This window comes from Cyprinodon variegatus, unplaced genomic scaffold (assembly GCF_000732505.1).
Source record: "Cyprinodon variegatus isolate N-32 unplaced genomic scaffold, C_variegatus-1.0 Scaffold137, whole genome shotgun sequence".
Classification (NCBI taxonomy): Eukaryota; Metazoa; Chordata; class Actinopteri; order Cyprinodontiformes; family Cyprinodontidae; genus Cyprinodon; species Cyprinodon variegatus.
This window is the reverse complement of record NW_015150590.1, coordinates 980,905-1,003,158: the sequence shown is the minus strand read 5'-3', so window position 1 is coordinate 1,003,158 and position 22,254 is coordinate 980,905. Positions and strand designations below refer to the sequence as shown.

The following is a 22,254-nucleotide window of genomic DNA, read 5'->3' as shown; positions in this document are numbered from 1 at the left end:
TGGACTTTATATATATATATATATATATATATATATATATATATATATATATATATATATATATATATATATATATATATATATATAAATAATATTGTCTTTAGGAAAACATGTATATTCCCTTCTGAATGATTGATGTCCCTTTCTAATAGCATTCTTGTTTTAAGACCTGAAAAGTCAAAATAAAATAAAAAAAACACATTTCTTAATAGATATTTAAACAAATTGGTCCTAAATGGAATATTCCAGAACACTGAGGGTGAGAAAAAAATTGAGAAAAGAAAAATACTGGGTTCGAAAGGTCATTATCCATCTTATTTGGCTGCTTCACTGATGAAATCCTTCCACTTTCTAGAGTAAATCAAGTGATTAAAGTGTACGTTATATAATTTGGATTGGAAATATAGGCAGTTGAAGTTATTTGTTTGGCATTTTAATTATAGCTTAGTTTAAATCTGGATTTGAACTTGTCCAGAATCTGGAAAAAAAATTGTGTTTTAATGATGAGTTTTTTTTAAATGCCTCATCAAATTAGGCTTCTCATAGATAATAATCACTGATAAATGTTCAAATCAATAAAAATAAGAACATATTCTTGATTTTTCCACATGGTGCAGGAAATGTGAATTAATTATGGACTTTTCAAGTAATTCCAGGAAAAGATTTCACCTGTGATGTTTGTTTATAAAACACCCCTAAAGAGCAGATAAAAAGCCCATTACAGCTCACGTCACACTAACAGGACTGGGCTCATTGCAAGTCATCCCCTATTATACTGTCAGCAGCAATTAGCCCAAAGCGGACAACAAACCTTCAAGTAAAGCCACAATTTTGTTAAATAGATAGCCTAATGATTACTGACAATCCAAGATTTCAGGAGTGCTGCTATTGTTGCAAATGCAAGCCAAACGGGGGCTCTGCATCAGGGCCTCCTTGAGGAAATGGGCCAGCATAGCTGTGGTCCCTCTAATGACTGTGACATTTTGTGTATCGATCAGCTTGAGTGGAAAGCCAAATCAATACAGACAAATACTGACACCAGAGGCCCTGATAGGTAGACAACACCTCCTTAAAGTCACGTACACACTTAGATGTAGATTGCGGGCAGAGAGAAATATACAAGCCACAGAGATCAATGCATTGACGGTGAAACTCCGAACCTTTGATATTTTTAAAATGGTAACTTTTGAATCTGTGAAATTACTTTCAAAGGGCATCTGAGGTGATTTTCATTGGTTTCATTTACTATATATAGTGCCTTTTAAGGGTATTCACAGTTTTGAATGTGAAAAAAGGAAGAGTACAAGCCTGAATAATACAGTAGTGGATTGATCCATGAGATACTTGAATCTTGAAAACAGGCCTTCCCTGATTACTCCCTGCCTACTGTGTCCTTTGGACTTCATGACGTTCTTTGACCCCTAACATTCTTCAACAGCCCTCTGAGGCCTAATATGCGGACTCCATTTGGCAACTAACAGAGGAGTATAAGAGTAAACAGGATTTGCCTTTGTTTTACACCAGGCATGCCCACAGTTGGTCCTCGATGGCCACTGTCCTGCAGGTTTTAGAGGTTTCCCTGCTTCAGCACAGCTGATTCTGGATCAGTTTGGGGTTCAAATGTTACAAAAGAAAAGTGGAAGAAGCTTACATTTGCAAAGCCTTATTTAAATGAATGGGGAACTCATATCCATATTATTTTTCTCAGTTAAAAGAACCTGTAACTTACCTTTGACAATAACCTGTGCTGTGGCGTCAATCACGCCCAAAGAAGACATGGCCACGCATGTGTAGTTGGCTGACTCTCTGATATTGGTAACCTCCAGCACGTTGCGGCCCAGTGGCAACTCCTCCTCCTTGGTCAGCTCCAACTGACCCATGGTCCACTTAACAAAGGGCATGGGTGAGCCAACCGCCACGCATGTCAGGTTGACACTGCCACCTGGCATCACCTCTTGGTTGGTGGGTGGAATAGAGAATCTAGGAGGAACTCTTCGCACTGAGAGGAGGAAGAAAAGGAGAAAAGGAAGTGAGTGTAAGGGTATGCAAGGTGAATACAATCCTTCCTTGTGTGAGCTCATGAATGTTCTTTCCTCATGCCACATCACAAAGGATTAAAAAAAAAAACTATCTCAGAGAGGCTGAAAGAAAGGAGGAGCTGATCGCTTTTGTCCAAATGTGCAGGCAAGCACAAAGGGAATAAAGGGATTGTCACAAAATGGCTCTGGATATAACCAAGAAATCTTTCAGGGCGTGTTTTTCTTTTATCTTTTTCTCTACCCCCTTTCCCACAAAAAGAGAATATTACCAAAATAGTCCAGTTTTGCAGAAGACTATGTCCGGACCTCTTTTGTCAAGGTGTCAAAAGTAGTGAGAGTTGCATCATTGAGGGACCCTGTGGAGATGCTATTGTTTGATTCCTCCTCCCTCTCTCTCTTTCTGTCTCTCTCTCTTTCTCTTTCTCTCTGGCTCCTTCAGCTCTTTTCCTCTGTCGTTTTCTCACTCTTTGAGGAGTTCTGATATGCAGATAGGCTGACATTAAATAGAGGTTCCCATGGATACAAGAAGGGACCGTTGACGTCGCCTGGGACAAGGCAAACACCAATTCAGAGGGTTCACGGCATTCTGAAAAGCTAGTTCAGTCTAAACGGGCAGCCCCCATTAACATATGACTTTCTGTCCCCATGAGAATGCATACCAAGTGTCTCCCATATTTAAACATTTTACATATCTTTCTGGGAACTTTTGGTAAGAAAGTTATTCATGTGACACTGTGGAGGAAAAAGAAACTGTCAACACTGTGTGAACATCTATTAGTGTCACACCTGTTCAATTTATGACATGTTCTTGTAGTGTGCACTCAGTCTAAGAGTTAGAGGCACTAACTTTTCTAACCCTCCACTATGAGGAAAGTGAAGCTTCGCCAAACATTTAAATTCCCGCTGAGAACCTATTATTCCTATTCTACTTCTGCTGTTCAAGACACTAACAGCAAAATAAAACCAAAATACTCTCCCTGCAGAATTCACACTGCTTGTCTCCCCTATAACACGACAGCATATCTCTGTCTCAGAAAAAAAGCTCTTGACTGTAATTGCTCTTATGCTCAGGTCTACATGAAAATGGATTTTCAAATATGGCTCCCCCTCCAGCCTCTCCCCCACACCGGCGAAACCCTTCACTCCCCCCCTCCCGGATCTAATTTGAACCGGAACGTTGTTACAGCCGTGCTTGTTATTCCCCTCATTATGTGGTGAAATGGAAAAACACAAAAGCACCTTTTGAGATTCCAGTCAGGGAAAAGGGCTGGTTCTCTGGACCGCGGCGTAATAAGTGGGGGGGTGGAAACCAGGTTCACATTCATCTGAATTTTCCCATAATAATTGAGCTTCTGCGTGCAGACTTTCTGCTGTTTTAATCAACAGATTCATTTGGGATGAAACTACTTGGCTCTGTATCAAAAAATAATTAATATTCCAAGACTGAGCCATGGAACAGTTTGGCTGTTTGGCTTTGTGAGTTTCTGTCACAGATTTTCTAACAGTAGCATCTAAAGCTGATTTTCTCCATCTAACGACTGGATAGTTCTGCTACTAGAGAGGACACAGGACAAGGATGTTAGTCTGAACTGGAGCAGGCGTGGGAGCCAGAGGGAGGTTTAGGACAGAACTAGGGACCCAGTGAAAAAACGCCTGGCTGAGTTTCAGCTTGCTCAGCCCTGACAGGTGATTGCCGGTTGGTAAAACACAAAAATCCTATCTTGTTCCAATCAGTAAACGCACGACACCCAGGCTACAACAAGACTGCAGCAACAGCAACACCCTTTGGTGTTGATGCTGTTTATAATCTCTATCAGTTTGACAACTAAGGCACTTTTCTTGAGCGCTTTAAAATTCCTGTTGAAAGCCACGCGTGTCTTTTAACAGTCCTTGTTTCTTATTTAAGTGCTGCTAATTCTCAGAACAAGCAGGGGGATGTAGGCCAAATATAAAACTATACATCCATTAAGCTCAAAGTAGCAGTTATTCTGTTGTGATTCCATAGACTTAAGAGTACTATGAGCAGTCAGTCAATGGGGGCTTGTGTATATTGAACACTTAATGTTGTGAATAATTCATGGCGCACGGTTAAGTTTGGAGAGGTGCTGTGGAACAAAATGACTAGAGGGCAGGTAATTGTTATCGATTCCCCTGGAGCCTCTCTCCTGTCGAAAGAGGATTGTAGAGATGGGCTCCGGGACTCTATCAAAACCACAAAATAAGCCCTGTCTCCCTCTGACTGCTTGCTTGCTTGGGTACCTATAAATTTAACTGCCCTGACAAAGTGCCCAAGGATAGCAGAACCTGTTCAGTCAATCAATATCTGGCACAAACTGGCACGGAGTCAGCAGGCTCCAAGTCTTCCTGGCAGCAGCGTCTCTGGGCAGCAATGATGGCGGATCATTCCCTTGTCAGCACCCTGGATGCACATTCTTAAATATTCTACAAGTCAGCCGTTTGTGAGGCAGAGATGTGCAAATGGTACACAAGGAGAACTATTTTAAGATCCATCTCTGCCCTGAATAAAGTGAATGGTACTGTTCGCACAGCTAAGTTCAATTTGTTGCAAGATAAAAGAAATGGCATAAAATTGCCTGTAATTAGAAATGTAAAAAGAACCTGTGGCACTAGATCTCACAAGCTTAAAATCCCCTATGATGTCTTGTCAAATAGAAGTCTATTAATGTGAATTTCTTGGGTCAAATGATTTGGAGAGTAAGATATTATATCCACCAGGTTTAAAGATTTTGAGGCCAGGAAGTAGTTATTGACTTGCCTTGCCTTATTGACAGAGTTGAGTCAACTCTTCTCTTTTTAAATTATTTATCTAGCAGCATTTTGGAAGCTCAGCTGAAAAAAGAGAGACCCCGACAGACAAGATACAAGCAATTTGTCAGCACCGTTAAAATCATGCAAACAGTAAACCGGTAGCTAACAAGGTTAAAGTTTTCATTTGCAATTTTTTTTAGCTCTTTGTAAGCCTCTAGTTAAAGTTTAAAATACTTTGACTTAACTTTGATTAACAGTATTATTCTACACTGTACACAGCTTTTGGAACATAGAAACAAGCATTTTTTTAATCTTTTCGCCTGTTACATTGTGGATCACAAGTCTTAAAATCCCCTATAAATAGAGCCTATAAGGACTCTATTGTAACAAAATGTCTTGAAACGGTGTTAAATAAGGAAGTTAGGCCCTCTGAAGGCAGCTGCGCCTCGAAACTTCCCTTCCAGTTCTTTTCCTGGAAGCAAGTTATTTACTACTCTTAACTCAAACTGGGTAAACCATATAAAAAAGGACTATAAAACAGGAGTAAAAAAGTAACAGAGTTTATTCCAGGTCAAATAATTTTAAACCATCCAGGTTATATCATTGTGGGCATGGTGAGAATATTGTAACCAGCTAACTGTTATCCTTTAACCATGCTGACTGTTTAGAACTTCCTGTGAAAATACAGTCAGACTAAAGACCTGTGCTTCAGTTTTTTAAGTGTTTCAAGGACAAACCCTTTGATATTTTGACTCATCTATGCTAAACTGAAGAACCCTAAAATGACCTTATAATGGGGTAACCATGTTGTGTTGCATGGCAACGGTAAACAGACATAAATTGGCATGTATGGTACTATATGCAGGAGACTCATTGTGCTAATTGTACTGCAATTAGTTTTTTTAACATACCAAACTTCATGTGCCTTTTATTATATCAATGAAAAGGGTAATTTACTGTACATATTGTGTAAGGATGCGCTTAATCAGCTAGAGTTTCTTTAAATCTCATTAAAATTCTTTAAAAACTGGCCTTTTTTATTTTTCCCTTAACATATTGCTTTAATTATTTCTAGTCGCATTGAACAGAATCTCATAAGCTGGATGTACCACTACACCTGTACCAGGAAATCACAATTCAACTGGACAATGTTTTAGTCTTTCATTAGTCAAAAATGTGACCATGACATCCTTCAGTCTCCTGGAGAAAGCCGGTAAAACAGACATAATCCCCCGAGAAAGACTTTGTCAGCTCCAACACCCATGTCCCTCAGTGGGAGAGCCGGGGTGTTGCTGCCTAAATACCTGACAAATCCGGTTGCCACCTGAATACCCAAGTAATCCATCACACACCTCTGATGGCCGTACACAGGCGGATGGAAAGTCTGACACTGAAAGCTGCTGTAGCTGTTGGTGGATGCAGTTAACAGGACAACATGGGTGCAGTGAGGAAGAATGCTAATACAACAGAGATCTAATAATGACTTAAGCTAACTGCTTGGGGACTCCTTTATATGTTTTGGAAAGACTAATTGAAACAGTCAGGAGGAGTGGCAGTGGAAAGCATGCAAGAGCTGTTGAGGGATCAATGCAAATACGTAGACAACAATACACAATTACACTGTGGAGGATTAGGGAGAGCTATTAATAATGTATTCATCTCTGGGGGAAAGGGATATCTGTGTTTTCACCACAGGAGGTAGGTAGGGGTGGGAGAAGGGAGGGATGGTTGGATGGTGGGAGGGAGTGGACGTTTCTCTAAATTAGAGGGAAGGGACATAAAGTGAAAATGACCAACCTTCACGTGGTTCTGTTTGCAGGTGAAGTGATTTGATGAAGGTGACCAATGGAATGAGACAGACAGTGAAGAGGAGGACACAGTAAAACAGGTGTTTATGAAGACAGGGAAGCTTAGTGACACACAAACAAAGCAAAGATACAGAGTGTTGCAAGAGAAAGGGGTCTTGCAAACCTTTTAAACTTTTCAAGTTTTTTTCATTTCACCACGAACACAATTCCATTCATTTGTGGCAAGCTCACAAAATAGTGCATGATTGTGAAGTGGAAGGAAAGGGATAACCAATTTTGTTTTTTGTTTCAAAAATGAAATCAGAAAAGTATAAAGTGCTTTTTTAATTTTGTGCCCCTTTACTTACACCCCTAAACAAATCCAGAGCAAAAAAATTCTATTTCATTCATCTTCCATTTCGGAAATATGCACTATTTTGTCGAGGTCTATTGGTTAGAATCCCAACAAAACCTATAGATGTTTGTGGCTTTAACTTCACAAAATGGGAACAATTTGAAAGGATAAACATGTAATGGTAAGGATGCAATTAGCATCAAGGAGAGAAACAAAATCTTTATTTTTAACCCTTTACGTAAGAGATAAAGCCTGTTCTTTGAACAAGCATTGTGTCATACATATTTCATGATGAACCTTTGCTTAAAAACAGAATTTCTCCCTCCAATAAATCTGACCCAAACTAATCATATTCCAACTTTCCTTCCTTGACACACACACACTCACACATGAAACAGCATGGGGATATTTGCTGAAGAAAAAACCCAGCTGCAGCACTTTATCCTCAGTGACATATTGACATGTCACATGGATATATGAAAGAGTGCCAGCAGACAGAAGCTGACATCCCTCCTCCGTTGTGGGATAAACGCTTGACAAATGAGCGCTCAAGCACGATCACAGCACGCTGTGCGCCTCGGTCCATGTTGATGGAGTCGTCCTTTTTTAGAGGAGGGTCACAGAGAGGGACCCACAGCTGCACACCTTCAAACATGGTCACAGTCCTTAATATGGATAATGAGGGAAAGGACATACTGTAAATTGATACAAAGACATAGGGAAAAACAATCCGTGAGCAGTCACTTCATCCTCCCCCCTCCTCCAACACGCTAATATGAGGACATTACTCTCAGGTGGCTCTAAAATGTCAAGACAAGGGTGGTGTTGGTGGTGCAGGCGGAGTGTTTGTGTACCTGCAGAAAGGAATCAGATCAGGTGGTGACAGAGAGCGGAAGAAAAAAAAAAAAAACAGAGATGTGTGTTTGTGTGGTTCAGGTCCTCCTGCTGTTCTTGATTACAACTAGGCACCTTAAAAAAAAGACCAAACTATTGTTTCACAATGGCAAACTTGGATTAAACCAATTGCTCGATTCATGTAATTTACAAACAAATTAAAATGTTAATGCAAAATACCTAATTTGTGAATTTATTTGTTTTATGATTATTAAATCAGTCGCATCGCTTTTAAGCAGTAAAATGATGTAGTAAAGTAATGGGTTATGGTTACCTGACAAAAGCAGCAATTATAGTCTTTGAGATTTTATATTTTATCTTACAAGTAAAACCAACCCAAAATACAAAGCTGTTGGCTGATTGGAGCCAATTTCCAGGCTCTCAACTCTTCCTTGGAGGCTCTACGATGAACACTTAATTAAAGACCATGTAAAGTAGAATTAAATGTGAGTTCTCAGTTTGTCACACTACAAAAACAGGTTTTATTAATTCCTCATCGAATTTGAAAGATTAAACCTGAAGCATTCAACCAAGCATATAAAATTAGGTCTTAAATTACTAAGATACACTGGGGGCGTGTCCACTATGGCATCTGAAACAATGCTCACACGCTATTTCAATTCACTGGAAAGGTTTTAAAGAAAAAAAATACACAAATACACTATTATATTTACATTTTAATTCATGTAGCTTCATTTAGTTAGCTCACTAACTGTTCGCTGAAGATGGTAAAGTCAGAGCAATCATTGTTTTCACATCATCACGATCAAGTCTCAAACAAGACCGGAAAAACTTTTTAGTTTTGTCACTAGTCGTTTTGTCAGTAGTCGTTTTTTTTTTTTTTTTTTTTTACTTCCTAGAAGTGTCTGAAAAGGAGCTAAATACATAGTCGGCTGTTTGTTTTTATATGTTGAAGGAAACCACATGACAGTATGATGCCACATTTTAAGACACACCCAAAAAAATCCTGAAGCACAGAAATTTTTAACTCTAGTGCCACAGCGCAATCATGAAAGGTTGAGAGACTTTTTACACGAGTAGAAGAAAAATATTTATGACATTTATAATGTTTAGAAGAAAATGAGGGAATTCTCTTTACACAGTCTTTAATATGAGATTATGAAAAATTATGGTGGTAGAAGCATCAAAATGTAAGTATCTGTTTGTAAACCTGTCCATAGAAGAACAAAGATTTTGAGCCGCATGGAAACTGCTCCATGTGGCATAAAACCATCACTGCACTTCATCCTAGATATGCTATTTATAGCATAAAATACAGCGGTGGCAGCATCATACACAGGGGGTACTTTTCTTAGGTAGAGAAAGAATAGATGGACCAAGTTCTATTAGTGACAAAAAAAACCTGCGAGAGACATCAACACACTCCAAGAAGTTTTGAAATGGTGAAAGAATCCAGTGAAAGACTTCAAGCTGAAACATCTTGTTTTCCTGCCTCTATAGAAGAAAAGCCTTCCTACTGTATGATGGTGCCACAGCCATGTTTTACACAGGGCATGTTGTGTTCAGGGTAAAGCTAGTAAATAAACACAATGTAGACTCCATTTATCAATTAAATTAAAGGGAAATAACTGCAAAATGTGAGAAAGTTTCTAAAACTTGTAAAACACCTTTGGTTCAAACAGCAAAGACACACACAAAAAAAAAACACCTTAAAGAGTGTGGTTTTATGTACTATAGCTAAATCCGAAAACCTTTAAAAAAAAGCTTTAAAAACACCCCCCTCCTCCAAAAAAAAAAACAGGAGAGGAAGACAGGCGTGTCAGAGGCCATTTGTTTTAGATCACTCATGTTTTAAACCCAATCTAGCAGCAGAGGGAGTGCGCTGCCTCGGGTCTCTTCTCCCCCACTCCTGCACAGGTAACAAAGACGGAGTGAAAACATGGCTGAAGCCTTTGTTCTCCATTCCAGTGGAGAACAAGTCTAAAGGGTTACGGTTGGTTTGATTTCTATCTCCCCTCTGGTGTGGTGAGGCTGGCAGAAAAAAACGGTGGGTGTTAGGGCCAGTAGGTTGACAGCTACCTGGGTGGTGTTAGGAGCAGAAGGGCCCCCAAGTCCTGCTGGCGCCACACCACACAACTACTGTAATTACCTGTGGTGGGGTAGGGGTGGGGGTTCTGCACCTGTGACAGACATGTACTGATTAATAGCCAAGACTTTCCTTCCTTTCCTTTGCTATGGCTGACTACCTTCTACTTCTGTTTACATAAAAGCTCTGAACTTTTTAGTGATGTTTCATCTGCAGATGTGATCCCTTGATGACCTTAGATCTTAGATTCAGGGGAAAAGTTTTATGTGTCTGCCCATGAGAGAAAATAGGAGAAACAAAATTATGTTTTTCTTTTTCTGTGGTATATGGGACACAGCAAACGGTAATTTACTTCATCTTGATAACAGAAAAAAGACACAAAAGACTTACTCATCCATTAAAAAGGCTGCACGCTCATGTACTGTACGCTTTTAACAAAATTATAAAATGATAGCCGAGCGTGTCCCTTTTTTTACCGTGACACTTTCACACACTAACAACTGGAGCCGTTATTATGTTTCTTGTAGGCTACATCAGCCATGCTGGTGTTATCCACAGGGGCTGACCTCCACTACTCACTCCCCCTATAGCAGCTTTTTCCCACATGGGCACAATCCTGCACATGCATTAGTCTGCTCACGGAGACGTTACAGCATAAACAAACTCTGGAAACCCAAGACTCCCTTCCTCGTCTTTAGAAGCTCCGGGTTTGAGCTGAGGGGAATAATGGCCCCTTTCGATACAGTCGATAAAAAAAAAAGAAAGGAGGCCCTGCGTCAGTGCCAGCGGAGGAAACGATTTCAATGCAGCTGTTTTCTCTGGGGCTGCACCTGGTTGAGTTTGCAGCCAAACTGGAGGCTGAGGTTAGTTGAGTTCATTGAAATAGAAGAAATTACAAAAGTGTGGTAATTGACAGACACAAATGCAGAAATGGACGTAAGAAAGGGAGGGACTGTTGGACGCTGCAGCACAGTGAAAGGAAATCCAAGTGTTTCCCACAGGATACAATGCAGATTAAAAGAAATACATAAGAGCTCTGAGAAAAAAAGCATTTGTCCTCATTTCAGTTTTTCTTGTCCGATTCATTTTTTGTCTTTCTTAAATGTTTCGGATTTCACAATTTCATTTGCCTAGGAAAACCCAAAAATCATCTTTAAAAAAATCTATTAAAAGCCAACTGGTTCTATCAGACAAGCTACTCTCCCTAAAACCCTTTTATACCATGGTCTGGGTAAATACCTCCATCAGTATTGGGTGTCTATCAAAAATTGGGGTAGTCCACCTATAAGAACATTTGGTCAAATAACTTGATTGTTACAAATTATTGACCTGGCTCAAACACTAGTTGGTAACATCAAGGCAGTAGTCAATAAACGCTGTGGCCGACTGTAATGTAGGTTTATGGCTCTATATCTTTTGAGCAAAAGAATGTTAACTCATTGGCAGGAATTTTCCTTCAAGAGTTTTAGACAGAAATAAATAACTTATAGTAACATCAATTAAGGCACTTTATCTGGGTCTCAAAACAGCAAAGAATTCTGCAAACCTTCATTTTTCTCAAGATTTAATCAGCTATTTGTAAACCTCCTGGATGAGCCATCATTGGATTTTGGGAGTCATTTTAGAGGACTGGATATTCCTGGTAAGGTTTGCCACTGTTCTATGTTTTCACTGTGAATATTCACAGTCCTAAAGCCTAGAAAATGGCTTTGTAATAATTTCTTGATAGACAAATGTCATATTTTCTGAGATATTTTTATTCCTGAAATACTTACTTTATGTTGTCATAGATTCAAAGTAATCTACTCATTCCAAAAGTTGACAATGATTTGTTTCATTTGCATATATCCTAGTTATCTGTGTATGATATTCCATTTTTTTTTAGAAATGTAACAATTATGTTTAACAAAAATAAAAGACAAGCTGGGATTTTTTTTTTTACTTCTAATTATTTGATCAAGCAGAAATTCCATTAATAAAAAAATAGGAAGGGTTGGAAACATCCATATTTACCTCTGACATAGAGATTGGCAGGTGCAGAGTACCGGGTCCCGGCGCTGTTCATGGCTACACATTCATATTTCCCCTGGTCCGACATCTCGCTGTTCTCAATTTGCAGAGCTCCTACACAGAGGATTAACAAGTTTAGCCTTCTGGACAGATGGCAGAACCAATGCACATATTTAAATATTTGTATTCAATAGACAGCCCAAGGACATTTAGACTGACCTAGTTCACACTCAGACATGATGGACAGGGTTTTACAAGGATGCAACACAAACAAGTAGAGTTTAGTCAAAGCAGTTTATTGAATATTTTGCCTAGTCATGTTAGAAATGAAATCAGAGCATGTCTGAGGGTTGGTTTAAATGTGTCAAAACCATCACTGCCTGAGCAACTCTTTATGTCATGGACTTACTGTGAATGTCCCTCCACATTCATTGGCACCAGTGGAAAAAGCATGTAAAAAGCTTTAAAATATACCCCTTGCATTGGGTCAACACCAAAAACTGGCAATGAAAGGGTCAAATTAAATCAACAAAGCTTAAGGTTTGATAACTACAGCTTTTTTTTCTCAGAGTGAAATCATGTTACCTCTATATAATATACAGATTTTCACATGGGTGCCAATAATTGTGGCAGTTGCTGTATGTGACAATCTGATCGGTGCCAAGAAGGATTAAGCTAGAAGATATGGACAAGCAGCTTAAGAATGGCAAATGAAAACCTGAATGTGATGTAGCTGTCTTTTGAGCAGATTAGTAGTACTTTAAACCTGAAGAGGAACTTCCCATCTTTAAAGTATGCTGATTCTTAACAACCTGTCCAAGAAAGTAATCACATCTCCCTTAGGGAGTGCAGCGCAGTGACTACTACACTTCAGATGGCATCCTGCTGTTAAACCAATGCTTAATGTGGGTTTGTCAAAACTACTGAAATGTTCAAAGGCCTGTTTAACACATTGTTTAAATGTGAGAAGATAGTGGTGAAACATCTTCCAGCAAGGCTGTGGTAAGAATATATATACTAAAGCTTACCAGAATGAAACATGGAAGGATTTTCTTTGAATATAATGTGAGATTGGGGTGTTGGGACCACACAGCTGCTTAACCTTGGCAAAAGCACAAATCAGTGAGACTCATGGGGAATGGCAAGCATCTTTTTATTTGTTAGAGACTAGAAAAACTTGAACAACAAAGCTTGGGATCATCACAAAAAGGGAAATAACTGCAGGTCAAGTCAATATGGACTTCTCTTTACTCCATGTCATTCCACATCAGAATACTGGTGGGTGAGATGGTGCAAAAGGCAGCACTTTCTTACCCCCAGGTTCCACATACCCCGTCAGTGCTCTGCCCCGCCCCGCTCACATACGTCGTGTGTACTTATCTGTCATGTTAATAAATGAGAACTGTTAAACATCCGCCGCTACTCCTCCGCACATCATCACGAACGTCTTCTTCGTCTGTCACCGTGAAAATACAGCTATTTTGGCCAGGTCAAGATCTGCAATTGGACTCGCACCAAACAGGGAGAAGAACGGCGAGAAGATCCGGTTTGTAAAAATAAAAAAAAGTAAGGACAGATTGCTAACAACAAATAAAGAGTATAATTCTTATATATTCCCAAAAACTAAGAGCGTATAATTAAATTATTGGAAGCAAACTATTGGTACTTCAACATACCAGGAAGCAGATTTTTTAAATCTCGATCAAAATATTAATTTTATACCACGCGGTTTAAAACTTTAATTAAATTCAGTCAAAACTTCCAAGAGCACAACTCACCACTTCAAAACAAACTTCTTATCAGAGACATGGATTTTGCATCAGAGATGCTGATTTTGGAAGTAGAGAACAAACATAATTCATACAAACCAATTTTGTATGACCCTAGTTATCCATAAAATGCACAAAAAAAAGTAAATATTTGGGCAGAAACTGCACATATGCTGATGGGAATTTTTTCAATATGTCATATTAAATTAATTGTTTATTTTTTTTACATGTTTCTCCCCTATGAATTTAATAGTAAAATCGCACATGCTTTCCTTCAGCCCCGAGGGAGTCGGAGACAAGAGGGCAGCAGAGGCTGTAGGCTTTGCTTTGCGCAGGCGGTCAGGAGTGCAGCGGGATGGTGCAGAACGAGGTGGTGCAGAGGATGTGGGATTTTGGTGTTACATGGACAGTCACCAAGCAGTTCAGACCTCAATACTATTGGAAGTCTTTAGCATGTTAACAAGAACACCTAATGCAGTTCTTCAAATCTCCCATCATAGAAACCTGAATTTAGCAAAAAATTGATGCTACTTTACTAGAATTAAACAGGATTCCACTAGGGCTGCAACTAACGATTATTAATCTGTTAATTTTTTTTTCCATCAATCGATTAATAATTATTTAGGAAAAGGTTTCTTAAAGAAGACTTTTTACGAAATTAAACCAGGTGAAACTCATGAGGAGTTCTCGATAAAGCATATTGACAGATTAAATGGTTTTAATCTTAAATGCAAAATGTTATATATATTTTTTTACAAACAAAAAAACTTGTCATAATTACTACTGTTAGTGGGTTGATCTGTTAACTAAAGAATAGTTTTAGATTCTTAATACTCCAGTTAATGATTAATCAATTACTAAATTAGTTGACTATTGTTTCAATAGATTCCACAGTTTTCTGGACAACAATATCCAGGATAATTAGGGATCTTCAAGTTAATTATAGTATGTGGTAGTTATATGGTAGTTAGGAGGAATCGACTCTGGAAGATATTTCAATAGTGACCAGGCTTTGAATATGGAACCTTCAAAAATCACAGACCGGATGGATGGATGGATGGATGGATGGATGGATGGATGAGGAATGAATGGATGGATACATTAATGGCTGGATGGATAGATTCATGAATGGATGGATGGATGGATGGATAGATGGATGAATGGATGAATGAGGGATGAATGGATGGATGGATGATGCAACATTTCTAAATGTGCAGAAACCTAGACTAAATAAACTACATAAACTGTGATGAAACAACTGGATGTGTAGCCTAAAATGAGAAAATGATTGACAAAGGGAGGATCTCCTCTGCCAGGTGGATTTGTGTGGTATTCACAAATCCAAGTTGTTGGAGGCATCTGAATGAAAGCCAACATGTTTCAAAATGTAAAAGAACCCACAGACCTGTATAAGGGTGGGTTTTTACCCACTCCTGATCCACAACCAAGTAACTTAGAACTGTTATTGACTTGCAAATGGAGGACGGACAAACAAGTTATTTGAAGAATTAGGAAAAGCAGCAGTGAACTTACCTGCTCCAAAAAATAAAAAATAAATAAAAATAACAATAAAAATAAATGAATAAAAAGACAGAAAAAGCGAGTTCTCTCAACAGATTATATGTAGTTAGGTGATAAAAGGGATTGAATCTCCAAAGCAGCATGGCGCTACCACAAAAGGCGGCGTACCACCATGCAGTTTGTAAAATGACAACAGAATACAATGCATCTTTTACATCATGCATTATGAGATGAATGTAACAAACTGGTTCACCAACCATAGGAGTTTCATTGCAAGACAACACCAAAACAACAGAAGTGAAACAGGGGCGGGGCAGTGACATGTTGGGTATACGACTTTAGATCTCATGACAACACATCCCTCCAAGGTGTTTGTTCGGATTGCTGAGCTCATCGGCGTCTGGTTCAGCACTGATGTGAACTTGCATACTAATGTCAGTGTCACCAATCTGTCAATCTGCCTGCCTTCCTGTAGGAGGAGGTAGTTTGAGCCAGAAATAAAAAAGATACTAATATTATAGATGTTTTTGCTTCACATTGCAACCTAATGGTAATAAACTGCTTCTAATCACATGTATATTTGTAGATCCAAATTCTACCTATAAGACATCAGCTGTTTAAAAGGTAATCATAAAGACAGGATTGGATTTTTGGAAGTCTTATCCAGCATCTCACAGATATAACACCTTCACTAGGGTGTTTTTGACTGGAATCATGCAAAGAATGTCCATAAAAGAAAGCCACAATTCATCACTTTCTCACATGATCCCTTTCTATAAGGGTAGCCCCATGTAGGTATGCAGTCTCTCTAGCATCCCATTTAGTCTGCAGTAATGAGGCAAGTAGTTTATCATTGGAAGTTTGTGGCTTTGCTTTTTATCTCCTTTCTCATTCTGCTCTAAAACCAGGAAATATATGGGATGTTATACAGCCCCATTTTGTTATGTTATTTAATTGGGATTTAATCTAATTTACTAACACAAAGTATCACATACTTCTGAGTTGCGAAGATGACTATGGATCTTTTCAAAAAGTGTACAAACTAATAGCTTAAAACATTTTCTTGACTCAGACAACCATAAATCCAACATAACCAAATTAAGTCAAAAGTATTCTCATTTCTGACTAGTAAAAATGTTTTCTTTAACTAGTGTTCTTGATGTGTTGCCCTGTATTTAGCTACACCTTCCCAGTTTTTACTAAATAAGCCACATATCATCATACTGCCACTACCATGTTTCACCAGAATTTTAGCTTTGGACCACAAATGGTCCTGATGTAGGTTGCTGACATAGCTTGGATGGTGACTTTCTTTTAAACAATGTAATTCTTTTTGCTACTCTAGTCATAATGTATACATTGATGGATAATAGTTTTCCTGTTTATTTAAGTATCATTAATTGGAGGCAGAGTAAAAAGAGGGGCCTAAATATAAATTAATTCCATACTTTTCGGATCCTGAGATAAAATTCACTTCTTTTCAACTAGGTACCACTTTTTGTGGTTTATTTGCAATAAAATATAATCAAAATATACTTAAGCTGGAGGCTAAAATGTGTGAAAATAAAAAATAAAAGCCAAGGTCAGTAAGAACTTTTGTAAGGCACTGTACTTGCTACCTTATTAAAGTGGTGCAGACTTCCCAAACTCGTTGCACAGTGCTTTGGTGCACTTTCCTTCACAAAACCAGGTTGGTGCTAATTTGTTTTCGAGGGATCCGACAGCAGACAGAACATATTTGGAGGGGAGGGTGGGGCACGCAGCAGAAAGTAGAAACAGAGCGGGCTGTTTCTGCGACAGTGAGGGTGAACCTTGCGATGTGGCAATGAGAGGGGGAATATAATGTGGGCAGATGTGGGAGTGAGGGTATGGCGTGAACGGTATATTGTCCAATACACTATTCATCATTCTTACCTCTAATTGGTGTACCACCTAGGTGGGAGTAATTTAGATGAAAACAGGGTTGAAAGATTAGTTAGTAATCCACTTACAACAGTGGGAGAAAAAAAAACATGTCTTTTTGAAAAGCAACAGATAGAAAATAAATAATAGAGTAAAGGCCACCTAAATGTGATTTAATAAAATTTTGCAAACTTCATCGATCCTACAAAATAAAGCAAGCCATATTGGATTGTACAATTTTTTCTTGTGACAGAAAACAGCAGATCCACTGAGAAGGATCCTTTTTGTCAGCAGAACCCCTTGAAATATAATATTCCCCTATTCTGCTTTAGCACATAACAACCCAGGGCACACGTACTCCTACTTCACAGCAGCTATAATTTCATACAAAAATTTCAATTAAGCTTTCTAATTGAAGATGGCCTTCACTCTCTCTTGCTGTTAGTAAAAAGGACATGGGTAATTACTGAAAGAGGCCAAGTAAATAGGCTGATGGACAAGAAGAGGAACTCATGTCAGACGTTCCAACTTAAAAAGAGTTAGTATCTCTGGAGCATAGGATCAATCAGGCATTTTTTATAATGAAAAAAAAAAGCAAGTGCTAAAATACTATAAATAAAAACTCAAGGGTGCCTGTTCTGTTCAGCTCTGGCAACAAATTAACGTGCTTCTTTTCTGCCATTGCAGAATTGGCCTCATTTCGTGTCATATCCACTAATGTAAATCCTGATGCAGCAGCAGATGTCAGGAAAACGGTGGTGGATAAAAAAGAAATGTTAGTCTGAGGGCATTGCATATCAGCACATTTTCAGGCACTCCAAATGTATGTGGGAAAGAAAACTAATTAAAAGTTGTTGCTGGAAGTGAAAAGAAAAAAATATATCTTTTTCTTTTTTTTGCATAATTTTACCCATACACGAAAAAATATCAAACAATTAAGTAGCTGAGTTAGAATGCAGTTTGTACTACATAATAATTTTGCAATGACAATAATGCGGATTGTGGGCAAAGTTGCAGCTCTTCCTCTAAATGGGAAAATCACAGTTTAGTCAGAAAATTTTAACAATCTTAACATGAAAACGTGGCATTTCCTATTGTTTCTCAAAGCAGATACAATGAGAAGTTTAAAACATTTAGAAAAACAACAAGGGAATACCATGTAAGGATAATGACAAAATAATAAGCAATCAAACCCCTTTGCACTTTTGCATCGTTCATGCTTCTGCTAAAACAGATAGGCAGTCAGCAGCCAGACCATCAAGGAGACAACATGTGTTGTAATAAGGTTAAACATCTTTCTTCACTATTTCAATGTGGTTTTACATTTAATTTGTCCTCTGTCAAAATGAAATGGCTGCTAATGTCGGCGGACCACATTAAACGGATCTCCTTCGTATTTTTAGTCCCAGTAATTATCTTCAGCTGTGCAGTGTTAACATGAACTGACCTAATAGAGCACGATGAGATGTTGCTTGCAGAGAGCAAAGATTAGGAGCCTGGCAGATGGCATCCTCAGAATAATGTATTGAGAGATTCACTATTGAATTGTAATTAACCTTTTCCAATAAAAAAACTAAATAAACAACAAAACAAAAGTAATTTATGAGGAGAAAAGTGAGAGGTGCACAAAGTGCATTGCTCACTATTAGAAAGCATTCTTCTCTGACACATCAGAGAAGAATGCTAGTCAGAGCAATGAGAGTAATGATCAGTAAACCTGAATGATACCAGGATATTAGTCTCTTATGAGAATCTTTCTCAACAGCAGTCATTTCCATGTGCACAATGGTGCATGTAAACTGGGCTCACAACTGAACTTCTAAACTCCTCCATAGTGTCCCGGTTAGCTAGGTCACCAGTTTACATCCTTCAGATGGCACTACTCCAAAATAATTTTTCTTTACTAGATGAAGTCTTTTATTTATAGCTCTAATTAAAAGTGGACATTATTCTGTGAATACCTCTACTGTGGATGAAAACCGTTCAGAATTGATTTATTCTTAACAAAACATCCCACTTAGGCGACTTTTATTTCATTCTCTGCTTGTTTATTTATTCAGCATTTTACTCAGCTATGCTCATGGGACATTTAAGTAATGTTTTCAAGCTGTAAGTCAGAACATGCCTGAAAACGGTAGAAGAAATTATGTAGGCCCTTCAAGTATCTTATCTTTGACCTTTTTGCTCCTCATTCCTGCATCCAAGTCTGACACTTTATAATCTGCTCTTCCATTACAGAAGCCTAACAAAGTTGAATTTACCTCATATAAAGTGGGGCTTTACTACCATACAAAGTAATGCTAGGCTTAAAGGAGAATCAAAAACTGAACCTGCTCCAAAGCCCACTAATCCATCTACCACGCACGTTTCCCATCAAACCCAGGTCAATTAGGGCTGTTTATATGTCAGTGAGACTGTTAGTGCGAACAAAGAGTAGCTCATTAGGTTAAGGTTGAAATCCAAGCTAATACATCATCTGCTGGCCTTATTGTGACCCAGCTGCATGTTTAAAAGAGGATTAGGGATTATTTAATAGGGTAAAATTTTCTCGCTCTGTACTTCAAAAGGTTTTAAAAGTTCATGCGTCACTGTCAAAGACCGCAGGAACACAGAGACGGTGTCATTTCAACTTCAGTAACTGTAAGAGAGGACTGTGAGGAATAAGATTCAAAGAAGTCTGCAAAGTAATCAAGGTGACAATGATGAGCCAAGAAAAACTTTTATATCCTTTGAGATGAAAGCAAATGTATGAAATCATAGCTGACAACAAAGGCCTTTTGTGTTTTTCTCATTGGCCTCATGTCTTAACAGCATGTCTGCAGGTATGCAGCGACATCCTGCACCTTACAGCTCAGCTTTGTTGCATTTTCATTTGCGAGAAGACATGTTGATCCATGAGATCAGATATACTAGTACCTGAGCGAAGCTGTTTGATGCGCCCATTGCTGCTGTTGATGTCCACGGGGAGCATGTCCTTGTACCAGGAGATCTCCGGGTCCGGATTACCACTTGCAGCGCACAACATGGTGGCAGTCCGGGTCCTTTCAACTACTTTCAGCTGAGGACCCATGTCAATGACGGGGAAGCCGTGTGGAATCTGGTCCTCTGAAAACGTGAAGAAGAGAATTGTATTATAACCCAAATAAATAAAATAAGGAGTGTTTACTAATGAAGACAGTCGTTTCTGAAAGAATATAGGAGTTCATCAGAGCTTTTCAGCTGGCAAGGTCAGAGATGAAGATGAAAGAAAAGTAAAAACTGCTGAGGTGCCACAGGCCAAACGGTAATCTGAGCATACGCTCACTAGCAGCTAATATTAGTGTGAGGGCAGAAGACACTACAGGGGGAAAACAGATCTGGGGCTGATCTGGATTTGATAAGAAAAGAACAAACAATCCTGTTAGTAGCTGATTATCATAGCAGGCTTATTACCCTGTGTAGACAGTCTCAGGTTCAGACAGAGAAGTGATAGTTGCAATCTGCCTCTGGGCACTCATGCATAGATGAGATGCCTGAGGCTTAGAAAACTAAATAAACCTATTTGAATAATCCAGCTCGACATAATAATGGAATGGAATATCCCTGAAATGATCCTTAAACCAGAGTTTGGAATTGTGCAAGGAAAAAAAGTTGTGTTTTTGCATGATAATGAGTCTAATTCCTTTTTTGTAAGTGTTGATTTGACCTCTAGCCATGGATCTAAAAAAGGAGAAAATCAAACAGAAATAAGAGTTGTTTTTTTTTTTTGCCCAAATGATACTAGCTTTTATTCCACAGTGGAGAATAATAGATGGCTTATGGCTTGTTGTGGAGGAGAAGCTGCATAGAAGGTAATACAGCTGGCCAATTGAGGCTGCACGAAGCAGGGTGTGGAGCTTAAGGCTGACCTGCACCCAACACCACAGCTTCATTTCCTGCTGTCATTCATCTTTTCGGTAACAGATTACATTAAATACAGCTGCAATAATAAAAGTTAAAAACTGCTGTGTTTTAGTATTTGATCCTTTCTACAGAAATGTCTCTGAATCCAGCAGGATATAAAAAGTCCTGACTATCGACATCATCCCATCTAAACCTATATATTAATTCTGTGGTGCATGTCTTGCAGCTGGACATGACTCAGTAATTCCAGTAGTAGAGTATTCCTCCGTTTAGAAGGTAAAAGGTGGATGGAGAAGAGACACTAGAAAGCTGTAAAAAGCTGGTGCTCAATCCAGGTACTGCTGGATCTCCTGCATCCAAAGGGAGATACTAATAATTTATCAATATCCTCGGGAGAAAAGAAAAGCCATTATATTGTATTCATTTTTGAAATATGTAAAGTAATTAATTACTTTAGAAACAAGCATGTACAGATCATTGTTTTTCATGATTTAGTAGATACTTTCTGGGACTTTACTTATCCTTTCCGTAAGTTTTTTGGAAATGACTGTGACCGTTCTTAATGGGGCGATCTCCCATGAAAGTAACAATAATTCCTTGAACATTATAGGAAGATATATGTTACGTTGCTAGGTTTACAGCAGCATCATCACATTCTCAAAATTTGCTGGTAGGTTTTGGACAATTACCTCTAGGTACAGGAAAGTAGGCAACCGGTATCCCTAATGAAATTCTCTGAAAATTGATGGCTAAATTCTGTGATAGGATCTTATTTCCAGTAAAGACATTTTTGAGTTGTTGGAAAGCAACCAGTATGTCGCAAAAATGTTTAATGAAAGCGTCAGATGGGAAACAGAAAATACCTTTACCTTTCCATCAAAGAAGCTAGAAACATTCTAGTAAATTAACCTGTGTGCTGCTAATCATCTAATCGGGCAATTATTTTTTCATAGATTAATAATAAGATAGCGAAAGGCTCCTTAAAATAGATTTTTTTTTCATGGAATTAATCGAGGTCAAACTAAAATTTTTCCATTTGAGGAGTTCTGGATAGAGCATGCTGAATGACAGATTTTTTTTTTTTTTTATTAAAGACCAATATTTATATATATATTTTTACATTACTGTTCTAAGTAAATTGCTCTTTCAGCTAAAGACATGTTATAGAGTCTCAATACTCCAGTTAACTATAGTTGATGATTATATCAATAAATAATTAATATATTCATTAATAAAATGCAAATATATATATATATATATATATATATATATATATATA

The 22,254-nt window shown here is 38.3% G+C and overlaps 1 protein-coding gene across 19 annotated transcripts in view; it reads right to left on the bottom strand.

Annotated features, from left to right (window-relative positions):
- Nucleotides 1-22,254, bottom strand: part of LOC107085934 (receptor-type tyrosine-protein phosphatase F-like) — a 264,502-nt gene that overhangs the window by 83,581 nt on the left and 158,667 nt on the right. For 10 of the 19 annotated variants that reach the window (XM_015376596.1, XM_015376598.1, XM_015376597.1 and 7 more), the window contains 5 exons: nucleotides 20,010-20,198; nucleotides 17,106-17,123; nucleotides 11,905-12,015; nucleotides 6,606-6,617; nucleotides 1,730-1,999 (listed from right to left, as the gene is read on the bottom strand). In XM_015376596.1, coding sequence (XP_015232082.1) covers nucleotides 1,730-1,999; nucleotides 6,606-6,617; nucleotides 11,905-12,015; nucleotides 17,106-17,123; nucleotides 20,010-20,198 — 600 coding nt within the window. The remainder of the gene's footprint in view (nucleotides 1-1,729; nucleotides 2,000-6,605; nucleotides 6,618-11,904; nucleotides 12,016-17,105; nucleotides 17,124-20,009; nucleotides 20,199-22,254) is intronic. The other 9 variants (XM_015376605.1, XM_015376607.1, XM_015376614.1 and 6 more) reach the window with 3 other exon arrangements.